General features: G+C 45.3%; 1 protein-coding gene across 1 annotated transcript in view; it reads right to left on the reverse strand.

Annotated features, from left to right (window-relative positions):
* The window catches only part of PPP2R1B (protein phosphatase 2 scaffold subunit Abeta), a 27,066-nt gene extending 8,803 nt beyond the window's left edge, over window positions 1–18,263 (reverse strand). The window contains exons 1-11 of the mRNA XM_055132757.1: window positions 18,105–18,263; window positions 16,992–17,082; window positions 16,019–16,119; window positions 10,620–10,852; window positions 10,226–10,373; window positions 9,552–9,707; window positions 8,697–8,811; window positions 7,773–7,843; window positions 7,190–7,324; window positions 6,290–6,463; window positions 2,573–2,633 (exon numbers count right to left, since the gene is read on the reverse strand). Coding sequence (XP_054988732.1) covers window positions 2,573–2,633; window positions 6,290–6,463; window positions 7,190–7,324; window positions 7,773–7,843; window positions 8,697–8,811; window positions 9,552–9,707; window positions 10,226–10,373; window positions 10,620–10,852; window positions 16,019–16,119; window positions 16,992–17,082; window positions 18,105–18,218 — 1,399 coding nt within the window. The 5' untranslated portion in view covers window positions 18,219–18,263. The remainder of the gene's footprint in view (window positions 1–2,572; window positions 2,634–6,289; window positions 6,464–7,189; window positions 7,325–7,772; window positions 7,844–8,696; window positions 8,812–9,551; window positions 9,708–10,225; window positions 10,374–10,619; window positions 10,853–16,018; window positions 16,120–16,991; window positions 17,083–18,104) is intronic.
* Between the last annotated feature and the right edge of the window lie 5,738 nt (window positions 18,264–24,001).

The raw sequence follows: 24,001 nt of genomic DNA on the forward strand, positions 1-24,001 counted from the left end.
CCCCCACCAAATCCCCAGTGCACTGGATGTTTCCCATAAAACAGAAAGAATTAAATTCCTGCTCCCAAATTGGAGAGGTAAATATTTAGCTTCCATAGACAAAGCAATCCTGCAAAGAAAGGGCATCAGGAAATTAATTTGTAACTTGTAACTTTTTAAGTTCCTCAAAATTTGGGTCAGAGAGATAGCTCAATGAACTGGAGTGAATTTTGGGAGTGTCCCAAGTTCGATCCCCAACACTGCATGGCCCCCAAGCACCACTGGGAGCAACTCCAGAGCACTAAGTGAGGAGTAGCACCAAGCACCATCACAATGTGACCCAAAAACAAAATCAAAAACAACAAAATACTGCCAGCAGAAGCTAAGTACATAAGCATTTGTTTATCTCCACTCCCCCAAAATATTACACATAAGCATACACAGATAAAGATACTCAATGCTCTATGAAATGTTTATATATGTAAGTAATATTATATATAAAAATATCTATATATAATGCTGTGGAATCATAGTACATGCTTAGCATCTCCACTGAAACATGGAATAGAGGCTCACTGGAACACTGTGCCATGAGTCCCCAAGGGTCCTCATCTGAGGTTACAGACCCCAATGCAGCTTCCGGGTCAAGACCTGGGGCCTGGCACTGATCTCATGTTAAGAGGGCAGCCCTCCTACTTTCCACTGCCCAACAAAGAATATAAAGACAAGTTAAATATAAAGTGGTTTTACGTGAAACAACAGCTGGGGGCAGGGGGGAGCTGGAAGGAGTAGTGTGGGTGCCAGACACTGAACCCAGAGCCCCAGGCACACAAAACACGCATTCTACCGCCAAACTACAACCCGGGCCCCTGTCCTCCATATTTTGGTAAGCAGCAGTACCAGCTATCATTTCTAACCATTTGTGGCACTACAAGAAGTCTGTGACTGCTAAAGGAAATAATGCTGTAAACATAGAAGGACCAAGGAAGGGGCCAGAGATTGCATTATCTAAATGCTGCCCCGGATGACCCTACCAACGCCTGCCCCCACTGCGCACTGGAGAAGCAACGGCTGGGGGAGGCAGTGAGTCTATCTCTCACTGAAACCAGAAATCTGGGGCCTTCTCTCACAAGCTGATACCTCCCTCTTCCAGGCTCCTGTGCTGTGCCACTTCACCTCTTTATCTCTATACACATCAGAGAAGGCCACAAAAACATTTCTTTCCCCATCATCACCCCCAGCCCCCCCCCCATCTTCCATCTGATTCCAATCCCTGTGCAACCAAGTTTATTGTGGCTAAAAATACAAAGACAGCATGAAGATAACATGATAGAATAAACAAGCATAGGGCAGATTGTTTAATGGAGAAGATAAGAATAAAATTTAAGATAGAGGGGCCAGGGCATTAGTGAAGCAGGAAGGGCATTTGCTTGGCACACAGCCAAAGTGGGTTTGATACCCAGCACCCCACATGGTCCCTTGAGTCCGCCAGGAGTGATTCCTGTCCACAAAGCCAGGAGTAAGCCCTGCGCACTGCCATATGAGCCCCCAAAACCAAAGGGAAAAAAAATTAGATTTTTAAACTTTAAATTTTAAAATCAATCTATTTAGAGGCAAAATGCTGAAATGTTGGGGCTGGAGAGACAGTACAGTGGGTAGGGCACTTGCCTTGCACACTGCCCACCCATCTCCAGAAGTCAATTTCTCAGTGCAGAGCCAGGTAAGTAAGCCCTGAGCATTGCTGGGTGTGGCCCCCAAACAGCAACAACAAAGTAGAAAGGTCAAACTTGGTTAAAGAAAGTTATGTCAACTGTAATCACATCGATCACTGTCACTGTCACTCCGTTGCTCATCGATTTGTTCGAGCAGGCACCAGTAACGTGTCTCACTGTGAGACTTATTGTTACTGTTTTTGAGACATGTTGTTACTGTTTTTGGCATATCCAATATGCCACGGGTAGCTTGCCAGGCTCTGCCGTGCGTGCGCGATACTCTTGGTAGCTTGCCGGGCTCTCTGAGAGGGGCGGAAGAGTCAAACACAGGTCAGCTGCGTGAAAGGCGAACGCTCTACGGCTGTGCTATTGCTCCAGCCCAATCACATCGATAAGGCAAAAAATACCCGGTCAGGTTAGGATTCCTTTCTAAAAAGAAAATACAGGGGCTGGAGTGATAGCATAGGGGGTAGGGTGTTTGCCTTGCACTGGGCCAACCCGGATTCGAATCCCAGCATCCCATATGGTCCCCTGAGCACTGCCAAGAGTAAACCCTGTGCATCGCCAGGTGTGACCCAAAGAGCAAAATAAATAAATAAAAAGGAAATACATGAACAAAATATTCTCAACAAAATATATTAGGAAACATGGGCCCTCCTTGACAAACTTTTAAAAAAATTTTCTATCTGGGGCCAGAGATACACTGTACAGTGGGTAAGGTTCTTGCCCTTGCATGCAGTTGATCCAGGTTTGATCCTGGCACCACATATGATCCCACATCCCTCCAGGAGTGATCCAAGCGGAGAGACAGAAGAAAGCCCCGGGCACCACCACGTATGTCCCCAAAGCGAAAACAAATCCAAGAAAATGTTTCTACTTACCATGGTCCACAAGCCAGGCCATACACAAAGAGTTCAGTTTTTCATCAAAGAATTCCACACCCTATGGATACAGGATACAAAAGATTCCATCAATACAGATCACCTAATATAGAAATCACGATGATCTTACATTACCCCAAAGTGATCTGAATGAAAACAAAGACCATGGAATTTGATTTACAAACTGTGAAAAACAACTAGGAGAGCTCAAAGAACTGGTCATATACTTTGCATAAAGAGACCCAGGTCCAATTTCTGGCACTGCATGTTACCCTGAGCACCACAGAAAATGAACCATCATCACACAGCCAAAACTAGCCCCCGAGCACTGCCTCTAAACAGAAAAACACAAAGAAAATAATGATAACAAAAAAAGCCTAAGTGAGATGGCCTAGATGGCCTTGCTAACTGAAGGAATAAGGGATCTAGGGGCCAACCTCAATGCTGCAGGTAAGTAGGGAATAGGCAATGTGGACTAGCTGGAAGCACTTTCTAGATCTATTTTTGGTTTTGTTTTGTTTTTTGGGACACACCCAATGATACTCAGGGCTTACTCCTGGCTCTGAGCTCAGGGATCAGCCCTGGCAGGCTCAGGAGACCATATGGGGTTCACAGTATCAAAGCCAAGTTGGCCGCATACAAGGCAAATGCCTACCTGCTGTACTACCACTCCAGCCCAACTTTATAGATTTATAAAATTAACCAGAGGAAAAAAATCTCTCAATAGTATCAGCAATTCTTAAAAACATGTTCCCCTTTGAAGACTTAAGAAACTAACGTTAATAGGTATCTCCTCTCATTTAAAGAAGTAAGACTCACCAATACCTGGCATGTTTAAGACCCCAAATTCAATCCCTGGCACCACAAAGCCCTCAGGCACCACTACGTATCCACCTCAGCCCTGGATGCCCGAGTGGCCCTGTGGGTCTCAGCACCACAAGCACTAAACCACAGGCTGGTGGGCTGCTGCTCCCCAACACCACAGGGAGTGACCCGTATATAAAAACCAAACCAAAACAATAAAGCCCTTATCTCCAATCAAAGAGAGCATTTCTGGGATGATGGGGAAAATCAAGGGCAGAAGATGGGCAGAAAGAGAGGTAAAATGGCCTCAGCATACTCACAGGGGAAGCCAAACAGACGCTACCAGCTCTGCTCTTCCTATGGGCAGGCAGACACCCTGCATGAGCTGGCAAAGAGCTCATTTACACACACCTGCCGCATATGAACCACAGGGCTTCTTTCATCCAGACACAAACCACATACAAATCAGGAACTTTTGTCTTTTGGGTGGGGGTGGGTGCTCAATCCAGGGGTTATCCTCAATCCAGCAATGCCTGAGGGATCAGCAGAGCTGTATCCAGCAGAGCAGTGGTGGGGACTGAAGCCAGGAAAATCAGGTGCAAGGCATGTGCCCCCAGCCCCTTCTCCCAGCCCAGCAGCCCTGGGACTTCTGAACCAAGCAGGAAAATGCTGCGACACATTCTTTCCTAGTGCCACTGCTTTGGAATCTCTGTACATGGCTCTCACTTCTTTGGATCCTAAAATGTTCCTGACCGTTGATTTAAATAAAAAGTGTTGAATAAAGTGCTTTGACAGTACAGACTTGGTAAAATAGCTAAGATTATGAGCAAGTTTTGGCATACACTTACATTACCATGTCAGATCTCAAGAATGTCCCGTTTATTTCAGATTGTAGAATTCTCTTGTCTTTTTTAATTTCCTGGTTTTTGTGGTTTAACATTACATTTACTGACTTAAGATCCACAAGCCAAACCACAAAGCCCTGAGTTTCATAAACTGAATATCTGATATAAAAATATTTAGACAGAAAGTAAAGATACAATATACAATGCCAACAAATTGAAGCTGGGACCAGAGAGATAATACAAGGGCTAAAGCTCTTGCTTTGCATGCAACTGACCCTTTGTCAATCCCCGGCACTGCATCTACCACTTGAGCACAGAAAGCCAGGAATGGTTTCCAAGCACAGCCAGGTATAGCCCCAAAACAAACAAAAACCAACCGCACCAACAGATGTTAAGTAATTGACTAATGTGAGAAATCAAAGTCTTAGGGGTTTGGGAAGTATGTTTGTGGGGGACAGTATTGGGGACCCTAGCAGTACTCAGGAGTTACTCTTGGTGGTGCTCAGGAAAACATACAGTGACAAAGATCAAACCAGGGTTAAGGCACTAGTAAGTAAAGCCCTTCTACTCTCCAGCCCTGATGCCAGGCACTACTGGGGAGGAAAAACATGAACCATAAGGCTGGGGATGTAGCTCAGTGGGAAAGCACTTGCCTTGCCTTGCATACATGAGGACCCCCCCACACACACACACCAGCCCCCATTTCAACCCCCCCAACAGTAAAGTTCCTATAGTATGAGATGAGATCAGAGACACACAGAGACACACAAACACAGACAGACAGACAGATACACACACACTAGTTCCTGTACTCTTAGATCACTTATCTATCACCTGAACTAGTCTTTAATGACAGTTACAGTGTACTGTAGTAAGTGCTACCAGTAGAGGGATATATGAAATAAGAATTTTCTACAAAAAAAAAAAAAAAGAAATAAGGGAAACGGGGCTGGAGTCATAGTACAGCAGATAGGGCATTGCCTTGCACGAGGCTGATCTGGGTTCAATTCCCAGCATCCCATATGATCTCCCGAGCACTGCCAGGACTAACACCTGAGCATCACCAGGTATGACCCCAAAAATGAAAAAAAAAAAAAAAAGGGAGGAAACAACGTGGCTATAAAACCCAATATTGAGGGTGGGAGGGACACTGAGTTCATTGGTGGTGGAGAATGGACACTGGTGGAGGGATGGGATCTCAAACATTGTATGTGGGAAACACAAACATGAAAATGTTGTAAATCTGTAACCGTACCCTCATGGCGACTCACTAATTAAATAAATAAATTAATTTTTAAAAAAAACCCAATATTGAGATTTTAATCACCATAGTATCACAATAACACTAATCATGAAATTCAAGCAGTAGCAGACAATCTTGAATATGGAAATTAGCCAATATACTAACATTATAAACTTCCAGTATTTATATATGGTCATTTAATTCCCTTTAGCCAAAATGCAGGAAAGTGGTCATTTTGCTCAGAATATAAGCCAATAGGGAAGCTGCCCTGAGCAAAAATAAAAATCGGCTTGTTCCCATTTCCTCTCACTTATAATACTAAAGTCACAGTCATTATAAATACCACAAAACCTAGGTCACATATACAGAAAAACTGTCATTTTTCTACGGCAAAAGTTCCCAAACTTATTTGGTTTACAGCTCTCCCTTTTCCAGAAGGGGGAAAAAAAAAAAACCCAAATACTATCCCTGGGAACTCTACCACCTTTAAGCTAAAAAGAGAAAATACCAATCCCCTACCCCACTGCACCCAAGGCCACTACCGCCTCCCTAAATCCTCTCAGCAACCAGAAGTAGATCACCCACTTTGGGAAACTCTGGTCTCAGCCTTTATGAGTGGTGAGATTAAATATGTTTCTGTAATTCTCTATTACAGGCTCATGAACAAGACTGAACGACTAAAACCCATTCCACAAGTGGCTAGGACTGACCACAGTTTCACATTCACCTGTATGATCATAATCATATGAGCTTTTTGGGCCTCCAACTTGCCAAGGTAAATGCACTATGAGATGCTACACGTCACTTTATGGGCATACAACTCACCAGCTGGCCTGCCAGCAGTGGCATATACTCAATGATAGCCAGTCGGACCCTCCACTTGGCATCCTCAGCCAGCTCCACAATGGCAGGCAGGAGAGACTGGGAGAGCTGACGAATTCCAATTACTTCATTAACACAATCCAAGTTGGAAATGATATTCAAACGAACTTCAGGACACTGCAAGGACATAAGCACCCAAAATAAACATTAAAAATCAATTCTCTACCCAATATTCTACTGTCATGTCAACTGGTAAATAAATTAAAAAATAAAATTGGCTCAGGTAAAAAAAAAAAGCAGTCTTAAAAGAAATACTAAATATCAAGAATATATATCTATATATAAATAACTCAAAATAAATATAAATCATTGACCTTAACCAGAACTTCCATGAAAACTCTACAGGATTGTAAAGCACAAATTCCAGAATCAAATCAAATGCTTTCAAGTCCCAGTCTGCATTACTGAGAGCCTGAGCATCTTGCTATGCCTCAGCATCCTTATCTATAATACGAGGTTAATAAGAAGACCTCATAATAATGTTGCAGATTACATATAATACATGCACAGCACTTACTGATCAAACCTAGCACAAAAAAGAACTCAGTACATGTCAGCTGAGCCAGGCACTAAACAAAGATACTTTAGCTTTAAGGAGAAGAGATCACTATATAGAAGAACTTGAGGAAAGAGGATGTACAGATGCTATGCTTCCACAGAGTTTCTCGGCCCATTTTCTGGGAAATTGATAATCCCATACAAACACATACACGTGGTCAGTGATTAAAATATTGGAACTTTTTTCAATCCCTTCATTCTCATTTTGAGGTCCATTTTAGTGAAATCCCAAACCAAAATGAAACCAAATCATTATCAAAGGAATAGAATTTTATAGCCACTTACCTCATCCTTTAACTGAGCTAAAAACAGAGGCAGAAGATGTTCAATGGTGTTCTCTTTACCCAAAATGGTAGACAATCCCATAATTACAGAAGCTAAAGCTGATTTGACATGCTGATTTGTGTCAGATACTAATTCCTAAAATAAAATTAAAAGCAGGTTTTTTTTGCACTGCAATAAAATCTTCCATATCAGCTCCCAAGAAATTTAATATTGACTGGTTGGTACATTTCCTGAGACCAGCTATTAATACAAATTTATACACCAAAGAGCAATTTACAATTACAAAGCACTAAAAAGTAAAGCGTAACTGACACATTAATGTAACATACCCATTCATCCTTTCCTACCTTTAGTCTAAAAGAGCTTAAAGATAAAACATATTCGGGCAAGGAAGGTGGTGAGAGGACTGGCAAGCTTACTGAGCTTGCATGCAAGAATTGCAGGTTCAATTCCCAGCATCCCCATGGTTCCCAGAGTACCAACACAAATGCATGTATGTCCTATAAGCCCCACCCAAAGAATGTAACAAAACTGAGGAAAGGTCAATTTTCATATAGGGCTGAAACAAAAAAGTTAGATTTACCTTTATGTAGGGCAGAATTTGATTCATAATTATGGTCTCTCTACCGTCGGTGGGCAAGTTCTCACTAAGTTCTAAAATAGAGAAGACAAGTCATGTTTATATAATCATTACTAGGATTCAAGTTTTACCAACATTTACAAAGTCATATCATATGCTTAAGCAAGTTAAGCAGCAAGGGAGAACAAGAACTCTTACTCTACACTTTTTTCTGTCAACTATATGCCCCTGTGTGTCAAGTCAAACAAATCTGAAAAAGATTTCTTAAAACAACAGAAACAGGGCAAAATAGCTATCTGGCTTTCAATATAAATCCCTTTATGGCAATGTGACATATCTATACCATAAAATCACCTTCATTTTTTTAAAGTTTTTTTTTTTTTTTTTTTGCTTTTTGGGTCACACCCAGCGATGCTCAGGGGTTACTCCTGGCTTTGCACTCAGGAATTACTCCTGGCGGTGCTTGGGGGACCATATGGGATGCCGGGGATCGAACCCAGGTAGGCCGCGTGCAAGGCAAATGCCCTACCCACTGTGCTATGGCTCCGGCCCATTTTTTTAAAGTTATATTCCAGAACAAAAAAATTAGCTGGTGTACAATACTGAGGGCTAATATGGGAGATCGTTCAGGGATCAGGGCATGCTCTTTGCAAGTGCAAGGACCTGAATCTAAGGCCTAAGACCCCTTGCCCCCTCAACCCCAGTACCACCACGTACAGCCCTGAAGGCCCCGACCACCTTCAAGATGTCCTGGTAGACTCCAGGACACATCTCCAGCACTAAGCTGAGCTGTCTAGTCCAGCTGGCTGAGTACTGTCAGTTGTGACTGCTGCCCCACCTCCCACCCCCAGTCCCTATCCCCCCAAGAAACTTTTAACTATGACGCACCAACATGAAAGAGGCTCAATGAAAACTAAACAACTTAACCTTTGACTTTGTGGGCAGCAGCTGCTCGAACTTCAGCTTCACAGTCCTTAAGAAGGTTCTGAAAGGCGGGGATGAGGTCATTCAGGGTAATTTTAGGACCCACGGCTTTCTGGAGCTATAAAAGAATTTGTACAGATTTCAATGTATACTAACCAAGTGATCAACATGAACAACAACAACAAATAGCAAAACCACCAAATAGTATTTGTATTATTAAATACTTCCAATTCAGAATCCAGAAACCTATGTGTGGTACAAGAGGAAATATATAGAGGACAGAGAAAAAGCTCAATGAGCTAAGAGCAGGATTTGCATGTGAGATGCACAGGTCTGGTCCCTGGTACCTCAAGCACCCCAAGCACTACTGGAACAAACCCGAGCAGAGAGCTGGAAATACTCCAGCATCATTGGATGTGAACCAAAAACCAAACAAAACAGAGCAAGAGTATGTGGGTTTGTTTTTTTGTTGCTGTTGTTCATTTGGCTTTGTTTTGTTATTAAAATATTAATGCAACAACTCGCATGCATAAGGCTCCGAGTCTGATCTCAGTACCACAGACTCTAAGAATCCCTGATCACAGAGCTGGTGGCCTCGAACTGCTGAGCTCAAGCACCACTTGGAGTGGGCCTCTACCCAAATATGTCAATACAGATGCAACAATAAAATTCATCAGATCACACTCTTATACTACTGAGCGGCCCCTAAGAATGAAAGAAACATGCCCACATCAGGACACCTCCCCCTCTGGCCCCTAGCTCAGAATAGCCAGAGAAGCTAGCACATCTGCAAACAGAAAGAAGGAGACACCCAATGGAAAAGGTGAAACGGAAAAAAGGGTCGATGAAATCAATCACCTCTGAAAATTTGTCAGCGACCATGTATCGGACTCGCCAAGATTTGTCTTCTGCTGCCTGTCGAAGAGTGGGCATCACCAGAGTCTCAAGGTCACCCTGGGGTAGTAACTGGGCAATACTGACACAAGCTTCCACAGCAAGGAGACGCACTGAATCCTGAAGGAACAAATGTTCTTCCCGTTACACAATTATTTACAGTGAAAAATGGGGAGGGCTATGGGGTAAAAGGAACCCTCCTTCACTATTGATGGGAAACGCCATCGGGTTCAGTCTTTATGGAAAAATGGTACGGAGACATCTCAAAAAAATGAAGAACTGAGAGAGAGTACAGAGGATCAGAGAGCATGTTTCCTAAAACATGCTTCACTTGTTTATCTCAAAATAAAAACTCCAGGAAACATTATTCACCCATATAACAATCCAGCTGACAATGTACAAAGATTACCCCTTAACACAGCCACTGGTCTTCTAATTCTGGCTCCTATTCAATGACACTTTTTAACAACTACTAAGAAACTAACGGTCTAATATTAAACTTTACTCAGGGTAGAATTAAACATTAATTTTGGAAAAAAAAATAGATCCCAACATGAAAACTAAAACTCCCCAGAAATTTTCTAAACATGCTAAAGGAGAAATTTATCTGTGTAGCCTAAATACTAGATGTTACTTACCTGTTCATCTGAAGCTAGATTAGTGAACAATGGAACAATCTCACTTTTCACACTGTCTAATTCCAAAACTTTTGCAAATTCACCCAGTTTGGAAGCAGCAGCACGTCGTACCATTGGTGTGTCATCTGAGCACAAGGAACGGAAGTGCCTGCAGCAAATAAAATAATGTAGGAACTTCCTGTCAAATACCACTGATTAAACACTCCCCGCAACACATGCACATGTGGACAGATATTCTAAAAATGTTCTCAACTAGACAGAAAAATCTTTGGCACTGTTGGTGCCACCAGGAAACTTGCCATCAGTCACTCACTGTAACAAGTCACCACGTAAACCCATCAGGTACACATTCCCAATAACCCCAAATAACCGAAAAACTCTTGATGTGTCTTACTGTCGAATTTCTGCTTTGACAGCGTTTGAAGCCCTGGGATAGCAAACGCTGAACAAGCCACATGCAGATGTTCGAGACGTGAACCAGTCCCCACTCGCGAGGCGTTTCACCAGAGGTACAAAATGAGCTTCCAGCGCCACGGCAGTGTGCTCCTGGGAAATCTGCCTCAGAGACTCCACCGCCTTGTCCCGGACCACAGTCTCTTCCACGGTCGCCAGGCTTTCCAAAGGAGGCTGAAGAGACCAAAACGGACAATCAGTGGGGAAAACTCTGTTAGATACAGATTATCATCTTTGAAAATGACTGAAGGGAGGGGGTACATGTAACCAGAATGTTCGCTACACCACACCAAATGGTTACTTTCAGTTCACACAGTGATAACATATGGTGTGTTCAACCTGAAGACACGACTTCTGTAGGACAGCCAAGATCTCATGTCCCAGATGGCACTTCCCAGATGGTGTCTACAAATGACACAGTGGAAGAGACTTGACACAATATTAATATTATTGTGGGCTGAATCACTAGGTTGAAGATATGTAGCCAAATTCAGACAGGATTGTGTACAAAAAGCATGACCAACACCGGCACCACAATTACATGATGACATTTCATCAGGCCACTGAGTCCACGGCCTTCAGAGTTATTATTCTACCAGTCAGGAATAAGCAAGGAGGCCCTGTCCACTGGCTTCCACACCACCAATTTATCCAATCTTTAAAAGCTGAATATGAAACTACTTTCCTCCCCAATACTTACAAGCAGCACTGTTCTATGAGCCAGAACCTGGGAAGGAGTTTCGGACAGATCTAAGACCAGAGATGGTAGGAAACCTTGCTTGCAGCTTCAGAAAGAGGAAAAACTAAAGCGGGTCATGACCAGTGAGCATAACACAGCCCAGTGAAAAGTGCAAAGAGGACTGGTTCTTTAAATCTCTCTTTCTGGGTTTACAATTAGTCTGGGAAATTTCAGCACTGCGATGAGCTGCAAGTGCTAAAGACAAAGTCCACACGCAGAGGCCAGGAAATAAGATAAGTCAACTGGTAGGAGCATAGGGTTTGCATACTGGAGGCCACTTGGTCCCCTGAGCACTGCCAGAAGCAACTCCCAAACAAGCTGGAAGAAGCTCCAAGAATTATCAGCCATGGGTCAAAACTCCTCCCCAAAACCCTACATGTAAAATTAAAATGAACAGAAGAGTAAGCCAAAAAAGCACATCTACCTCATAATACACTCAGAAAATCTTGTGATACACAGCAGTAGAAAATGAAAGTACAGGAGCCAGGGATGTAGCTAAGCGGTAGAGTGCAATGCTGCACATAAAAGTTCTGGATTCCCTGGTATCGCTTACTCAGCTTTGCACACATGCACGCACGCACGCACATACACACACACCCCTTTCCTAAAAGGCATTTCACAAGATTTTTTTTTTAAATGCTGATTTGGGGGGGGGGAGAGCCATAGTACAGCAGGTAGGGTGCTTGCCTCGCACATAGAGAACCCGTGTTTGATCCCTGGCACACTTGGTGATCCCTGAGCACTACCAGGAATAATCCCTGAGCCAGGAGTAAGCGCTGACCACTGAGTGTGCACCAAGCATCACACACACACACACACACACACACACACACACACACACACACACACACACACACACACACACACACACACAACCTGATTTGGAGGGGGGTGCAGAATTTTACAGCAAATAATGTACTTGCCTAGCACATGGCCAAACCCAGTTCAATCCCCGGCACAGCATATAGTTGTCATCGTCCCACCAGCACTACCGGGAGTGACCCCTGAACATAGAGCACAGTAAGCCCTGAGCACAGGCAGGTGTGGCTCCCAAGCAAAAATTCTTTCTTGTGAAAACTATTCGTGATCTGATGCTTTCCTTCTCTGACCTCCTTTTGACCATTACCACTGGACAGTCTCTATCACTACAAGATAAGGCTAAGCTTGGGGCTGGAGAGATAGCACAGCGGGTAGGGCGTTTGCCTTGCACGCGGCCGACCCGGGTTCAAATCCCAGCGTCCCATATGGTCCCCTGAGCACGGCCAGGGGTAGTTCCTGAGTACAGAGCCAGGTGTGACCCAAAAAGCAAAAAAAAAAAAAAAAAGAAAAAGATATGGCTAAGCCCCCCAAAAACATAAATCATTTAAATAGTCTTCTAAACCATCTTTTCATGCTTTTGTTTCTGAGTCACACCCAGCGGTACTCAGGGGTTTCTCCTGGCTCTGCACTCAGGAACTGCTCCTGGCAGTGCTCAGGGGAGCATATGAACTACTAGGGATCAAACCCCGCTGCATGCAAGGAAAATCCCCTACCCGCTGGACTATCACTCTGGCCCTCTTTGTAGGATAACATTGGTTTGTCCTTCATCCCTTGCCACAAGGAGTTTAGGTTTAAGTGCTCTGGAACACTCCCATTCCTTTATCTGTAAACTCTTCTCTGCACCCTCCTTCCCAACCAGTTAATCACCTTTTCTCTAATCAGATTCTGTTATCTTGTAAGATCAGATCCTTCTAAGGACTCTGAACTTGTACTGTAAGTTAGTGTTTTTCTGCATAGTTTACCTTAAAGCAATGTCCTTTCTGTATGGACACAGGAAGACAGTTAATATTATGCTTTATAACTTGGGAGTTGATTAACTCCAGTAATATTTACTCCTGGGTATCTGCTTTTTCAACTCAGTTGCCCTTAGTTCTAGTACTCCAAAAACAGGGTCCTGACAAGGGACGGAATGGACCTAAGGCAAGCTGTGAGGTACCCTGGCATCGAAATGGGCCAGGCCAAACCACCACAATGCTCAACTATAAGATGAGGGCACGATCATGGACAAATGCTGTCATAATCCAAAGGTAACGATGAGACTAGGACTCTGATGGAGTTAGGAAGATTAACCTGGTCTGAGGACTGTGGTCTGAAATGTATAGTGAGATGTCCTCAGGAAGAACCAAACTTTATATCTCTTACTGTGCTTATACAGAATGACATTGCTACAAATATTAGAAGTAGATTTACTATAACTATTTAAGCAGATTACTAGCTCACACCCTGACACACCCTTGTTTGGACCCCCACCCTTGAGGGGATCTCCTTAGATGAGATTTTGTTAATCTCCTTGAGAAATGGTTTTACCCTTCTTTGTTGATTTATTAATGTTCAACCCACCTTTGTGTTATTGCCCTATGTAATTTGCTATATAAACTGAGACTGAAAGAGAAGACGGAGGCACTGAGAAGAGAGGAAGAAGACAGAAGAGACAGAGAAGAAGACGACACAAGAGAAGACACACAGGAAGACACAGAAGCGAAGGAGACAACACAGACAGAAGACACAGAAGCAGAAACAGAACGGTCGGAATAGACCAGAGGAGAGACTACAGAGACAGAGAGACAGACAGAAGCAGGGGAGACACCAAAGCAGAGCTCAAGGCAAAAGAAGTGAGAGTGAACGGGGGCGAGAGAGAGAAGCAGAACGGGAACAGAGATTGGAATAAACTGCAACTGATACCGACCAGAAGACCAGCCTGGCACTCGTTCCTTCCTTCGCCTGCCTTGTCATCACCATCAACCTCCCCGGGGTGGGGAAGCGGCTGGAGATTACCAAACGCCGGCAGCACGGCAGCAGGAGAGATAGAGCAAGTGCCACTGCCCTGTGCTCTGTGCCCGGTGTGGTGCCCCTTCCCTTTTTTGTGTTGTTTACACACTCTTCATGCTCATTTTCGGATGCTCCTACCTCTCCAGGTTCAACAGCAGAAACCCCTGCAACCCAACCTATTCAGCTTCCCAGCTCTTTTAAAAAACAATATTGTTGTGTCCGACCATGAAGAAATGCAGTAGAAACTCCTTGATCTAGTGGAGTTCACATCCTAACTAATCAAGAACCAAGAAGGGCCAGGAAGATAGCTCAGGGGTCAGGGACATATGCAATGCATGCACAAGAGCCTATTTTCAATTCTAGCACCACAGGGCCTCCCGCAGCCCACCTGGTACAACCCTAGAGCCCCACTGCCAACCTCAAGCGTCATGGGGTATGGATATGGCAGACCCCAACACCAGAGGATCAGGCATTGCTAGCCTACCACCAAAACCCGGCTCCCTGAGCACAACTCCAAGGAAGAAGAGATAATTAGACAGTGAGGGCACAACCCTAGAGGCCTCCTGAGCATGGCCAGAATATCTGAGCAACACCCAGTATTTGGGCTCTTGCCAATGAACTGCCAGCTTAGTAGGAGAGGCACTCAGACTTCCTGATCATCGCTTAGGAGGATCCCTCACCCCCAGCAAAAAAAAAAAAAAAAAGAAATTAGAGAATAGGTGATGTACTAAGTGGTGACTGGGATGTTATTTCGGGGGCAGGGAGGGGGTTGGAAATGCCTCTGAGTACTAACACTGATCTCAATAAAAAGGAGCCAGTAACAGGAACCTCAACAGATTAGAGGGAATACCCAAGGGCAGAAGGCACTAACCAAGATGATTGGTTTGGTGAAAGAACACAAAAATCACGCTCTGTTTTAGCATGTTACATCTGAAATGCCTATTTGACATCAAACAGAAATGTCACCCTCCAAAATACAGTTCAGGGGCCAGAGATAGAGTAGAGATTGTACAGTGGGTAGGGTATACTTGCCTTGCACACAGCAAACTGGGGTTCACTCTATATGGTATTCCTAAACCCTACAGGAGTGATCCCTGAGCACAGAGCCAGGAATGAGCCCTGAGCACCATTAAATATGGTCCCAAAAAATATACATACAAATATATGCAATGCACACACACACACACATATACATGGCTCATAAATTATATCCTATGGTCTTCCCCGAACACCCTGGGCTAATCACTTTCTCCTATTCATTTGCATGTGTCTGTTTTTTAATCTAACGAGATACAGCAATTATTTGTTGACACATAAGGACAGAATCTTCATTCCATTTATCCTCAGCTTTGCTAACATTAATCCTGAACTTTAGTAACTAATATAGAAGGCACTAAATAAATGTCAACTACATGGAATTAAACTGTAACATTCACAAAGTCACACACAAAAGTGATGCTTACAATTAAAACAAAAATAGACTCCAAAGCCATGACACTGCCAGATGAGAATAAAACACACACAAAAACAATTAACTCCTTTTTCTCCTAACCTCTAAACTAACAAGTCTACTGAGGCAGGAAAGAGAACTAAGGCCTTGTATTCCATCAGATAAGGAAAGAAAGAGCTAAATGAGTCTAAAGAGCCTACATTATTCATCCTCTCCACAGCTAACACTTCGACAGAGCCATAAAAATTATCTACACTGAAACTGCTGCAGCCTGGCTATCAGCACACACTGGATCCTTCTACTGTGTTAAGGTCTGGGAGGAGGGGAAGCTGCATATACTTACCAGCAAACAGTGGGCAAAGTCAGGTCCTCCCACCAGGCCGGTAAAATTTCCCAGCTGCTCAGCAAGAGCTAACAGCACTTCATCTTCATCGTAAATTGTATCTGGAAATAACAACAACCCAGTATCCATCAGCAGAGATGGCCCAGAGTGGGACACTTTCACGAAAATGCACATGACCTTTGCAATGATCCATCACAATCCTAACAGTTTATTCCTTTCAAATAGTTTTCCTGAATATTCTGTAAAATGGATTAAAAATGCCTAGTCTTGGGGCTGGAGCAATAGGTCAGCGGGTAGGGCGTTTGCCTTGCACGCGGCTGACCCGGGTTTGATTCCCAGCATCCCATATGGTCCCCTGAGCACCGCCAGGGGTGATTCCTGAGTGCAGAACCAGGAGTGACCCCTGTGCATCGCAGGGTGTGACCCCCCCCCCAAAAAAAAAAAAAAGCCTAGTCTTGGGGCAGAGATGTGTCTCAGCAGTAAACTCATCACCTACTCGCATGTTGTATCAGCCCCGAAGTTTGCTCCCTGGTAAAACAAACACACTAAAAATCTATCAGGGCTGCACAGATAGAGATTGTACAGTGGATAGGAGGCTTGCCTTACAGAGAAGACCCAGTTAGATCCCTGGCATCCCAGGTGGTCCCCGGGGTCCCCACCAAGACTGATCACTACACACAGAGCCAAGAATAAGTCCTGAGCCTTATATCCTGGGCCTTAACCTGGCTACACCTGCCAGGTTTAGCCTTAAAAAACAAAACAAAACAAAACACAAAACCCCACACTCCTATTACTCTTCTATCAGCTAAAAGTTAATGTCTAAGCATATCTGCCCACACTGCAACTGGCTCTCTCCCACTTTGGTTTTATTTCTTCACCAGGCTCAGTTTAATATTTAATTCTAAAAACAGTCAGTTATGAAAGTCATTAGAAGAATGCTCATTTTCCGATCTTTCAATAAAAACACACACACCTGTAAGGAATGGCAGCAGTTCCGTTCTAGTCCTTTCTACTCCAAGTGCTAAAGCAATTGTTGACAGCTTCTTAATACTGTTGAGACGGAGCTTAAAAAAAAAAAAGAAAAAGGAAGCAAAGAAACAGTTGGGATTTTGATGAGAAAAATACAAGTTCTGGATGACTGTGTGCAATGTAAGGATATAACCTTAAAAACTTGGTGAGCAAACAAAACAAAAACAGAAGACAAACCACGGGCGACTGGTAACAGAAGTGAGGTTACGGGAGAAGGGAGTGGGAAAGGGAGGTTTCTCAGTGGGGAATGAGAAATAACTACATTTTACCCCAATCCCGTTTCAAAGAAGAAACAGCTGGGATACAGCCCTCAAACCAAAAGTTGGAAACAAGTGAGATCGTGCCTACATAGGGACGAGGCGGAGGAAATGCTTTCTATTTACATCTCTCTCAATAATTAACGATTTAATACGGGATTCCACTCGCCAAAGGACTTTTTTTTAATGTGAAACCTCCCAAGAGTCCATTCCAAAAACAAACAAAAAAGAATGAATGAATAAATGAATGAATGAAACTGCAGTCGAGGGGGGGGCGGCGCTCAGCAGCAGGTGGAACAGTGGCCTTCTCGGGGAGAAGTTCCGCGGGCGCCGACACGCCGCCGCCTCTGGGGTCTCCGGGGTTCTTCCCACCCAACCCGCCGGGCCGGTTCGGCGCGGGAGGAAGGCGCCCCGGCGCCCGGCTCCACCCGCAGCTCAGCCCGGGGCCGCCCGGCCGCCCGCGGCTTGCACGCGGCGCGCCCACCGCCCCTCCGGACGAGGCCGCGGCGGGAAGCCGCTGCGCCCACAACCGCCCGCGGACGCGGGGGCCCGCCGCGCCGCCGCCGCCTCAGGGCGCGGGGGGCGGATGCCGGGGAGCCCGGGAGGGTGGGGGCGGGAGCCTGCACGCCTCAGCGGCCGGTCCCCTGCCGCCCCGGCAGCTTTCCGCTCCCTCCCGCGGCGCCCTCTCGGCCTCCCGGGCCTCCCCCGCGGCCCAGGCGGCCTTTCCCACCCCCTGGCCCCCGCCTGCCCCACCACGCGCCCGGTCGCGCCCACCTCCGCGCCCCGGCTCGACTTGGTACCTGTACGTCCTCGTTGCGGAGCTCGTCGATTAGAACCGCGATGGGGTAGAGCGAATCATCTCCATCTCCACCCGCTGCCCCCGGGCCGCCGCCGGGCCCCGCCGCGCCCGCCATGTTCTTCCTCCTCCTGCTCGTCGCGGCCGCCCGCCCGCCCGCGTCCGGGCCCCGCCCCGCGCCCGGGCCCCGCCCCGCGCCCCGGCCCCGCCCCGCGCCCCGGCCCCGCCCCACACTCAGGCTTCGCCCCGCGCCCGGGCCCCGCCCCACGTTCGGACCCCGCCCCGCACCTAGGCTTTCCGCATCCAAGCTCCGCCCCGCGTTCGGGCTCCGCCCCGCGCCTAGGTCCTGCCCCGCGCCTAGCCTTCGCCCAGCCTCCAGGCCCCGCCCAGCCAGCGCGGAGGCGGAGTCAGGGTCGGTGTTTCGGTTCGTTGGACCCGGAGAGACGTAGTTTCTGCACCGCGCGTGGAGACCCACGCCCGGCCGTCGTTGTAGAGGCTGTAGGTCTAAACTCCAGAAGAAAAGCGGACTTAGAAAGAGGATGGAGCTCCCGTGCCCTTTCCCCAGACGGAAGAAACAGGTGCAGTGGCTCATCCGGCTCGTGCTGATAGGAAGGATGATCCGATCTGTGTCCTAGTCGGACTCGGATGGAACCTAGACGAAGCCCAGCTCGGGGCTAGGAGGAAACTAGGATTTAGCGCCTCCCCCGACCTGGTCCTGACCCTGAGCCACTGGGGCTCCAGCCCTCATTTCCTTACTAGCCTCAAGCCCCTAGCAAAGCCCTCCACCGACCCCTTCTTTGGGCCGAACTGTGTCTGGCTCCTGCTCTCTAAGACAAATAACGCGGGCGGTTGGAGAAAATGAACAGTGCTGTCCAAACTCTCCAGTCAATATTTTTTCCGCTTCCTCCGTGCAAGCTGTTGAAAACATGCTGTTCTCTTGTTTTTGTGTTTCTTTTCAGTTTGGTACTGGAACAGCGCCTTCTGTTGTATTTTCTTCCTCCCATTTTTTAGTCTTTAACATTCTGGTAAGTACAACAATCAAGTAAAACCGAGACAAGGGGGACAAGATTGAAGCCTTCCAAGTTAGGTGGAGGCAATTCAAGAAAGGTTAGCTTGACCACCCCCCCCAATACCCCCAACGTTCCCCCAAGTGCCAAGAGCCCCCCATGGCAGCAGTGGGAGAGGGAGAAGGCATGGGATTTCTTACAAAACTTGATTCTCACTTGTGATTTCATTGTTAAATCAGCATAGAATTTTTATTTTTTTATTTCAAAGTTTCATAGAATGTCCTGTCTTTTTGTCTTGGACCACAGACACTTAAGAGTGATAACTCTGTGCGGTGATCTCAAGCTTTGAAATGCTAATTCTATGTGAAAAATGGTCAATAAGTGCCATTTAGGAGACTACACTTTTCCTCCCCAAAACTTGTGGCTCCTGGAAGAAAAGGAAGAAAGGAAGCACTAGTAGATGGTTTGACAGTTGTGAAACTTTGGGGTTCAGTGAACCTGAATGATACTTCTCAAATCAGATCTGTGGATATATTCGCTAAGGTTTTAACTGTTCTCATTTTGGCTGTACATAGTTTTACAAAAATTTTGTTTTGTGGATCAGGGTATTGAACCCAGGCCTCCTGTATGCAAGGTATGGGCTCTACCACAAAGCCACATCCTGGTCCTTGATAGCACTTTTTATTTCAAAGTACATTCTGGATTATTTGGGCGACCTCTTTGTCACCCAGTACTGCCACTATGAGTTCAGTTATTTGCATGTGTGTTTTAATGCTGTATTTTATTGTTGTGGGAGAATGAGAAAAAAAAGTATACTGAAAATGAAAATAAGACAAAATGAAAGGCAAAGGACATTCAGGGACTGCATTGTCAGAAAACACATGAAAAAATTACAACAGCATATTTTATACTGGGGGCGCAGGCATACTGATCTCAAAAAAAAAAAAAAACTTAGCTTGCCTGGGCCATAGTCCCAGTACAAGAGATAATTTTGTAAAAAAAAAAAAAAAAGTCATGTTAAATTATTATACTATTAATGAATATTATTAAGTTTGCAATTTGATGTATAGTTAATGTATAGTTAGAGGTTCCTTATATAAGAATGATAAAGATGGGTGAGAATTATAGTACAGCAGGTTGGGCAGTTGCCTTGCATGTGCCCTATATTCTGAGCACAGAGCCAGGAGTAAGCCTTGACAACTGCCAGGTATGACCCAAAAACAATCCAAAAAAGAAAGAATAAAAGAATAATACATCTCTACTTTATAAATTCAAGTAATGTTATTAAACATAATTTAAATTGAGTTCAGAATTGTTTTCTTTTAGAAATGAATAAAAGATTAAATTTTGAGAAATAGAAGGCTGGGCTTTTTGATCTAGTGCTTTACCAGTCAGTAGATCAGAGGGGTTTCCTGTTGGCATGGGGAAGAAAAATAGATTGCATTAAATTTTGTGTGCAAAATCTGCAGAACCAATCAAGGAAACAAGAGTAGAGAGAAATACATTAAATCTGTTCCACGAATACTATTATCTAGCTATTAGGTCTAGCTTAGACAAGTCATAATATGCTAACAAAAATTACCACCACACTGATGCTAAGCCATCCTGTTTAAAACTCAAACATGCTTTGCTTACCCAAGCACAATGACGTGGGCACCTAAGGAATAGCTATGATTAAATATGAAATCACAGGCTGAGAAAATAGGTCCCAGAAAATTGCCTGGTTTGAGAGTCATCCATTCTGTTGAATTCCTACCTCTGTCTCTGACTCATCCTGACCTTCCACCTCCTCACCCTCAATAAAATGTAGCTCTCCGCCTCTGGAGCCCTCCCTAGTTGCTGGGATGAAGTGAGAACAAGACTAGCAATAAACAAAGTGATGCTAATAAAGCCCTCAGTAAAGAATGTGAACAGACTGCAGCAGAAAGAGACTATTTCAAAAAGTTGGGCCAACTGTCCACAGATGACAGAATAAAGAAGCGAAGGAATACTTCACTTTGTAACAGGCAAATTGACACTGGAGACTGGGAAAAGCCAGCAGGAGACAGTGACTTTCTTAGCACCAAAGCACTACTTAGCTGTTGAAAACAATAAAGTCACCCGTGCTTTTAAAACAATGTAGATGGGTCTTAAGGTGATCATACTAAGCAAAATGAGTCAGAGAGCAAAAGATGTCAGAGGGCTTTCTTTCATATATAGAATAAAAGTACCCAAAGAAAATGATGAACTAACAATGGCAAAAACCTTTCTTAGAATCTGTGTCAAGATCTGATGGTTACCAGAGGGAGAGGGGAGGAAAAGGATAGAAGAGAATAATCAGATCATGGGAACAGCACTGGGACCAGATGGGTGCTGGGAGCTATACTACAGAGGTATGAAACTGGACTCAGAAGGCTGGAGTGATAGCCCAGCAAGTAGGGTGTTTGTCTTGCATGCGGCCAACCCAGGTTCGATTCCCAGCATCCCATATGGTCCCTGGAGCACCGCTAGGAGTAATTCCTGAGTGCAGAGCCAGAAGTAACCCCTGTGCATCGCCAGGTGTGACCCAAAAAAGAAGAAGAAGAAGAAAAGGAGGAGGAGGAGGAGGAGGAGGAGGAAGAGGAAGAGGAAGAGAAACTGGATTCAGATCTATATTGTATTATAAATTAATGGCAATTTTAATTTTTTAAAAAAATAATTGGATCAAATGAAAGCTGAAATGAAACCTAAGACAGGTTTTGGGGGAATGTGGTTTACTGACCACTTATGCAGAATCACCTAAAATGTTTCTTTAAAATGCCCTGATCTCCACTCCAGACCTGCTGATGAGGAATCCCTGAGATGGTGCAGGACGTTTTGCCATGTACCCAAGATAATTCTAATATACATTAACAGTAGGAATGAGTGAAGTTTAAAGGGAGATGGCTCAAAGGGTTGGAGCAGTTACTGGCGGGGAGCTGGAGGTGGCGTGTTTGGGAGCCAAACCCAGCATTGCTCTCCTTACAGGGCCACCCCTGGCAGGGCTCCGGGGACCGTATGGGGTACCAGACAGCAAACCTGGGTCAGCAAGGAAAGTACCCTACCTGCTGAACTATCTCTCCAGCCCATGGAACAAATGCTTTGCATACAGGGGCTCCAGATTCAATCCCCAGCACATCATGGTCCTTTGAGCACCACCAGGAGCAACCCCCAAGCAATTGCTGGGTGTCACCCCAAAACCAAAACTTTCATCTGGAAGTAAATAATTCCCATGTCCACAGACAAGCATCTGTTTGGAGGGAATCTACAATGAACCTTAGAAGGGCTTCTCTGTCCAGCAAAAGCAGATGACAGTGACAACTGCTTAACAATCAGCAATTCTGTTGCTGCTTATTTTTTGGTCAGATTAAAATGATCTCTCTTGGGGCTGGAGTGATAGCATAGCAGGTAGGGCGTTTGCCTTGCACGCAGCCGACCCAGATTCGATCCCCAGCACCCTATATGGTCCCCTGAGCACCGCCAGAAGTAATTACTGAGTGCATGAGCCAGGAGTAACCCCTGTGCAATGCCAGGTCTGACCCAAAAAGCAAAAAAAAAAAATAATAATAATAATAATAATAATAACATGATCTCTCTTTTCCTGGATTCCTGGAAGTAAGCGCAGCGCTATAAATACAGGACTACAGGATTGTGGCACTAAACTGTTTCCACATCCTACTCTCTACGGCGGGCTGGAGCTATAGCACAGTGGTAGGGCGTTCACCTTTCAAGCGGCCAACCCGAGTTCGATTCCTCTGCCCCTCTCGGAGAGCCCGGCAAGCTACTAAGAGTATTGCACTCACATGGCAGAGCCTGGCAAGCTACCCGTGGCATATTCGATATGCCAAAAACAGTAACAATAAGTCTCACAATGAGAGACGTTACTGGTGCCCACTTGAACAAATTGATGATCAATGGGATGACAGTGACAGTGACTCTCTACGGCTCCCTCTGATCTCCTCTCTGTCCCACACACACCACAATACTCCCATGACCAGGGGAGCCCCCAGAGGCAACAGGCAAATTGACACCAGAGACTGGGACAGCCAGCAGGAGACAGAGTGACTGTCTTAGCACCAAAACACTACATTTCGACTCCCACATCAAGTTTGCTCATCCAGCAAGGCAAGGGGAGACAGGACAAGACTTGCCCACACCAAGCATGAGAATATGGAGACCGTGCACAGACAGACGGTCTAACAGCCTTGAGCTCTGGGCTGGTAGTAGTTCTACATTCCAGCAGAAAATGTTCCCTCCTAAAAATGCCTCAGAGGCCTCGCTGCGGTCTTGGGCCTCAGGCCTCAGCTTGCATCCTCCTCAGAGTTCACCGAGCTTCGCAAACAGGTGTTCTTTCAAGAGTTGATTGGCTCCATAGCTGCTCCACACTCACCCTGGATGGTGGAGTATGGGAAAAGAGACCAGTGAGTAGAAGTTTCACTCAGGGCAAGTCCAGAAATGTCCACCCATTGATGAGGTCAACGAGAAAGTGGTGAGCGGCCCATCGTGAACAGAACTCTGGAGGCACGTGAAGGCTTTTCTCTTCCTTCAGCAGTGTTCAGGGCTGACTCTTGGCTCTGCACTCAGGGATCTCTTCTAGGAGGGCTCTGGGGACCAGATGGGTTGCAAGATTGAACCCAGGTTGGCCCACGGGCAAAGCAAGCATCCTATCCACTGTACTATCTCTCCAGCCCCATTTCCCCACTTCTTCACTGTCTTCAGTGAAGAAGTTGACTAGTGAACTGGTGGTCTCTGGGCCCGCATTCATTCACTGCCAGTAAACCTCACCACAGCATTCATGATATCTTGAACTGATATGAACACAGTCTTTGGTGAGGTTCAAAGAGTTACCCCCTCAACTTCACCTTAATTCTTTCACCTCTCTCCTTTTCTCTGTACC

The sequence above is a fragment of the Sorex araneus genome, chromosome 3, assembly GCF_027595985.1.
Source record: "Sorex araneus isolate mSorAra2 chromosome 3, mSorAra2.pri, whole genome shotgun sequence".
Classification (NCBI taxonomy): domain Eukaryota; kingdom Metazoa; phylum Chordata; class Mammalia; order Eulipotyphla; family Soricidae; genus Sorex; species Sorex araneus.